Source organism: Fundulus heteroclitus, chromosome 21 (genome assembly GCF_011125445.2).
Source record: "Fundulus heteroclitus isolate FHET01 chromosome 21, MU-UCD_Fhet_4.1, whole genome shotgun sequence".
Lineage (NCBI taxonomy): Eukaryota > Metazoa > Chordata > Actinopteri > Cyprinodontiformes > Fundulidae > Fundulus > Fundulus heteroclitus.
Window position 1 is genome coordinate 38,972,977 of NC_046381.1, and position 6,000 is coordinate 38,978,976.

At 40.6% G+C, this 6,000-nt stretch overlaps 1 protein-coding gene across 1 annotated transcript; it reads left to right on the forward strand.

The window, feature by feature from the left end:
- Positions 1-835: 835 nt before the first annotated feature.
- LOC105921802 (checkpoint protein HUS1) lies at positions 836-5,549 on the forward strand. Its single transcript, XM_012857658.3, has 8 exons — positions 836-978; positions 1,909-2,036; positions 2,599-2,775; positions 3,047-3,154; positions 3,290-3,364; positions 4,180-4,279; positions 4,616-4,750; positions 5,272-5,549. Exons 1-8 carry the CDS (start codon positions 927-929, stop codon positions 5,352-5,354), a joined length of 858 nt encoding a protein of 285 aa, XP_012713112.2. The 5' UTR covers positions 836-926; the 3' UTR covers positions 5,355-5,549.
- Positions 5,550-6,000: the final 451 nt, after the last annotated feature.

The window sequence follows — 6,000 nt, forward strand, 5'->3', positions numbered from 1 at the left end:
TGCTCAGTATGAGGGATTGCTGCAATGTTACAGTTTCCTTAGAAAACTTTTAACCCATCTGTCTGGATTATTTTGGTAGAACTGACTCTGTAAAGAACTCTGAGATTATATGTGTTGTGAATTGGATTAAAACAAATGAACTAAATTAAATCAGAATTGTAAATCTTACCAGTTAGCTCCAGAAATAAACAAGTCTGGCCCTAGTTACCTTTTCCTTGGGGAGTTAAACTTGGGGTAAAAACTGGTGTCGTCTCAGACTCTGATTTAACTTTTTATTCCCAAATAATAAGATTAAAAATAATAACGCTTTCTCTTAAACATCCATGAGAGATTCAGTAAAACTCAGAACATTTCTGAGTACATTTGGTGCAGAAATATTCACCATTGATATCTTTTGTTTCAGGCTGACCTGATTACTGTGATATGATATTTGCTTAAATGTTCAATGCTTATGATTTAAGAAGATAGATCCCTAACTATAAAAAAGCTAAATACTCGCTTTTTAACATGACTTTTACAACATTTCTGATCCGTTGTCTTTTATCTTTATCAATCATAGACTATTTGTGTGATTCTGTTTTATTGTATCGTTCTCTTTGTGATAGACTTTTAATGACTTCATTACATAAGGGTTCCCTTTTGTGCCAGTGTGTAAAACATTAATTTATTTTTATTTGCAGATTTTGAAAACATGTATTTTAATGATTGTAATCAAAGTTTAATCATTTAAATCATAGCCTAAAGCGGTTATTAAAAAATAGTTTTGTTTTAGATCGAGTCTCTCGGGTCGTATGTCTTTGGTTTCTGCTCCGTTAGCAGGAACCTTTGACAGGCGTATAGCAGCTGCTGTTTCCGCCGGACTGCATTAAGAGACGGACCAAACACAGGCTCCCGTCTCTGAGCAGTTAAAAGTTTACTGACTTAAAATGAAGTTTCGGGGGAAAATAATCGACGTGGCCTGTTTGAACCACTTCACCAGTGAGTCCATTAGCGTTGTTAGCATGTTAGCTTGTTTCTATGCTAACGCGTTAGCTTGCTGTTAGCTTGTTCAACATGATGAGATGTTAGCTTCCTGCGAAATAAAATCATTCAGCTCTAATTTTACTTTCTAGAAGATTTATTCAAATAGAGAAAAAAAACTTCCTGTGCTAAATTATTCATCAGGAGGTTTAAACTAGAAATGAATAACAAGTTACTATGGTAATTATTGTTAATAAACCTGTTTGGCTCATTAAGAGACGTATACGTTTAATTAAATGGATTAAAAGCTATTCTTTACTGGTTTCTGCTACCGGTTTATTATAGCTAATTTTCTCTGTTATTTTTCTCTGTTATTTTATTTTATTTTAAATTCATGGACCTGTCCAGCACTTTACTCACTTTGTGTGTAAAGTGCTTTATAAATAAAGGTTGACTGTTTGATATTATTCGGTGGGTTATTGAACTTGTTGTCCTTATATTTGGTTGTTTTTACGCACAGTTTCTTAGTCGGTTGAGCTGTTTGTTGGTTATTTTACCTCTATAAATTAAATCATTATTTTAATATGACAGCAGTTGCCTTATATGATTATCTGTGAAATATTTAAAGAGAATCCTCACATATAAGCTAAGTCCAATCCTTCTAGTTTAAATGATTGATGAAATAAGTCCATTCGTCATAGTTTACCCTGTTTATAGGTTAAGTAGAATTTACCAAGATATACACAGATATAAATCCAGACAAACACAGAAACACAGTGAAGATTCTTCTTAAAATACAACCTGAGGATAAACAGAGAGGAGGCATATTTTACAGCTAAAGACTCAGTTGTTGATGCATTTTAGTGTGACTGCGCTGCAGTAAACTGGAGATAAACCCAGCTGTGAATGATCTAAATCAGCAGAACGTACCTTGTCTCCTTTCTTCAGGAGTGGTGACCACCATCTCCAAGCTGACCAAGACCTGCGTCCTGCGGCTGACTCCAGACAACCTGTTCTTCATCCTGTCAGGAAAAGTGACCAACGGAGGTGTCAGCATGTGGTGTGAACTGCTGCAGGTCAGACGTTCCACCAACACAGTGGCTTCCTGTATGGAACATCTGCAGAGTTTTAAATCACAACTCTGCTGTTTCTGGTCATTTATCTTCTCTAAAGAGGTTTAGAGGTTTTCCTCTTGGTGCTGCGTGAAAAGCCTGATGTTTATGGAAGAAGATGCCTGAGACAGTGCAGTGTGATGGAAATAAGCAATATTCTTATAGCTACAAGGAGACTCACTAAAAGAAACACTGTGATCTCTTGAAAATAATTTATTTTAATAGATAAAGGGTTCAGGAGTTAAAACTGTGATAATCTGTGAAAACGTTTTTCTTTAACTGAGCAGAAACTGGTCTGAAACTGAGTTAATAGAAGCTAAAATGTCTAAAGAACATCTCTGCCTGACCTTTAGAAAGTTCTGGAAACTGCTGAGCTCTTTAAGATGAAAGCAAGTGTTTCTGCTTGGAGGGAAGACGTGAGGACTGGGTCAGAGTTCTGGTTCTGTCAGGATGGATGACGTCTGTACTGATGTGGGTGAACCCAGACAGGCTTGGTGTTTAGCTAACAACGCTGTGGTTCCTGCAGAACAACTTCTTCGATGAGTACCAGATGGAGGGCGTGTCCTCAGAGTTCAACCAGATCTGCCTGGAGGTGTCTCCAGAGAACCTGTCCCGGGCCCTAAGGACGGTCCAGTGCGCCAAGTCTGTGAAGATAAAGCTGACCAAGAAGCACTGCGCCTGTCTGACCGTGGCTGCTGAGCTGGTGAGGAGAACCAAGAACCTCTGGTTCTGTTCACGCTGCTGTAGAAATGTTAGAGCGCTGCAGGGATTAGAACCATAAACCTACATGGACCTGTGCTGCTGTCAGAAGTCAGTCAACCCCTCCTCTGACAGGAACAGTTGGAGATGATCTGATGTTTGATAATTTCCCAGTTTCAGTTATTTTTCTTTCTCTGTAATGTGATGAACCATTTCTTGAGAATCTACCTTAGTGGTTTATCTGATGACCTCTGACCTCCATGCGTCCCGTCCAGCCCACCCTGTCCAGCGCCAGCAGAGTCGTCACTCACGACGTTCCTGTTGAGGTGATTCCTAGAAGACTCTGGCAGGAGTTCAAAGAACCCGTCATGCCGGACTTTGATGTGAGAAACGTCTCCATTCCAGATGGAAATCCTCCTTTCAGTCCAAGGATTCGTCCTTCTTCATAAGTGAAACTATCATTCTGTCCTGATGACTCTTTTGTTCATTAAAGGACTTCCTGTTGGTTTCCCTTCCAGGTGAGCATCTACCTTCCTCCCCTGAAGATGTTGAAGAACGTGGTGGACAGGATGAAGAACCTCTCTAACTTCCTGGTAGGACTCACAGCTCCTCACCGTAAACTCTGGGCTGTGGTCCAGGTCCAGTTAAAACCTGCTGCTGGTAACTCAATCCACCACCAGGTGGCGCTGCTGCACCAGAACTCCCCATGGAGCAGCTTCATGATAAAATTCTAAATTTATTTCATAACGTGGATTTTTTTTACTCATAAAGACATATTGTCTATCAATAATAATAATAATAATAATAATAATAATAATAATAATAATAATAATAATTATTATTATTATTATTATTATTATTATTATTATTATTATTATTATTATTAATATTATTATTATTATTATTATTATTATAAGCTGCACGTTAGACACAAACTCCACCTGAGTTGCTCACCTCTTTGGTTCTTCTGGTTCTGCTTTTTAATAACTAATAACTGTTTTCTCATGTTGCACATTCACCCAGACTGCTCAGTCTCCTTTTCTTACTTTATGTTTTTATGAGCAGCACTTAGAGCAACGAATATATTGATGATAAATCCTTAAATGAACAGGAAACCTGGGAACGATGCATAACTAAAGCAGTAATATCAACATGAAGAACTAATTCCTGAAGCTTTTAGACTCAAACCTAGATTATTTTATGGATCTGGACACGTTTAACTGGTCCTGAGTTCAGTTTATCTATTTCTGCAGTGTTAACATTAAAAACTCAATCTCTGATTATTCTTTCTGCCGTTTCTGACTCGTTTTATTGCAGAAAATCATAGTGTCTTCTCCTCATCCAAAGGGTTTTAAAGTTAAATTATTCTCCAATATTTGGTTTCCAGGGTGACTCTGTGTGTTTTCAGGTAATCGAGGCCAACCTGAACGGAGAGATGAACCTGAAGATCCAGACAGACCTGGTTTCTGTCTCCACTCACTTCAAAGACCTGGGGAACCCTCCGTGGGGTAAAACAGCTTTAGTCCCACTCTTCAGGTTAAATCAGCAGAAGATTTAGATGTTCCCTGAAGGAGGATCTGGACCACCTGGATGCTGAGTTGGTTCTAAACCAGCATCTCAGGAACCTTTGGTTTGGCTTTTAGCTTCAGATGATGATGGTTTTATAAAAGGAGACAGGAGCTCCTGACCTTCTAGAGTTTGACAGAACTTCTGGTTCTGTAGGGTTTAGTCTCCAGGCTCAGATCTTCTCTCTCCACTGTTAAATCGTATTGTAGCAGAGAACATGTTGTCCAGCTGAGCCAGGAGCTCAGAGACGCTGACTGAGCGTCCGTCTGTCCCTTCAGGTGAAGACGCCTCCCAGGACGGAGGTCCGTCTCAGAGAGGAGACCCAGAGCTCCTGGCCGAGGCCACAGTGGACATCAGGAAGCTGCAGCAGTTCCTCGTGGGACAGCAGGTCAACCCCACCAAGGCCATGTGCAGTGAGTCCAACACGTTAAAATGAACGATGAAGATAAAATGTTCTGCTGGAGGCTCCTGGACCCAACAAGCTCTGAGGTCTGATCCTCATGCTGGAGGTTCAAATCCTTCAAGGCTTCAGACACCAGTGAAGCTGCCCCTGATGTTCTGGACCAGGTCCAGCATGTTCTGGTACCAGATGTGACCTGGAGGACGACTTGGAGCTGCAGTTTAGATCCTTCAGGCTTTCTGAGTTCCTCCTGATGGGAATCAGCACCATAACAGGGGAGGGTCCACTTCAACCCCCCTATTGGCTGTCAGCATCCTTCAGCTGATGCTGACAGCCAATATTATTAAGAAAAGAAAACTGGAGTAAATTAGTCTCTTTTCCATCTAAAATCAGCTCCAGAGACAGAACCTTTAGGAGGCTGTTGTCTCAGAGTCCAGTTGGGTTTCATGAAGAAAATCACAGCAGCTTCTCCAAAAGCTCAGAATAAATCATCTTCAGGGACTAAATCATGTCTGTGTCCTGCTGTCTCCTCAGATATCGTCCATCAGAACGTGGTCCACCTCATCCTGCTGCATGAAGACGTTTCTCTGCAGTACTTCATCCCTGCTGTGGCCTAGAACCTCTGCAGAGGATCAGTGGGTTCTGGTGCTGCTCAGTGGGTTCTACCTGACACCAAGAAGGACATCAGAGACTCCAGGAGACTTAAACCTGCTGGACTGGGCATTAATTATCACATGTTAAATATTTTTACACAGATGTATATTTCAGTGTCTTTAAGGTTCGTTTTATGATTAAAATCTTTATTTTTTCAATCTGTGTGATCTGAGAACTGCTTAAACGACCCAAACATTCTCCATGTTTCTCCAGTAGTTAAGTTCCTCCAGGGTTTACAGCAAGATGCTGCAGATCTTCTCTGTTGTGGAGAGTCTGGTCTCTGCCATCATCTGCTGGGCAGCATGCATCAGAGCATCTGGCTTAAAGAAGCTCAGTGTAATAATAGATTAGGCTGGTTCTGATCTGGAGACTCCTGCAGACTTTTCAAACAGGGATTCTTCATAAAATGAACATTATGAACAACCCTGAGCATCTTCTTCACCATATGATGATGTCTTCATTCAGAGACTTCTCCAGATCCACACCGCTACAGGGGATCCTTCCTGCCTGCAGCCTGAAGAAACCCCATAACATGAGTTAGAGCAGCATTTCATTTCCCTCTGGGGTTAATGAAGTTTTAATGAATTTGAACTGAATAAGGAAACTATC

Coding starts and splice junctions, on each gene's coding strand:
- LOC105921802 (XM_012857658.3), top strand. CDS start 927: ATGAAGTTTCGGGGGAAAATAATCGACGTGGCCTGTTTGAACCACTTC. Junction 979..1,908: donor CTGTTTGAACCACTTCACCA/GTGAGTCCATTA, acceptor TCCTTTCTTCAG/GAGTGGTGACCACCATCTCC. Junction 3,155..3,289: donor CCGTCATGCCGGACTTTGAT/GTGAGAAACGTC, acceptor TTTCCCTTCCAG/GTGAGCATCTACCTTCCTCC.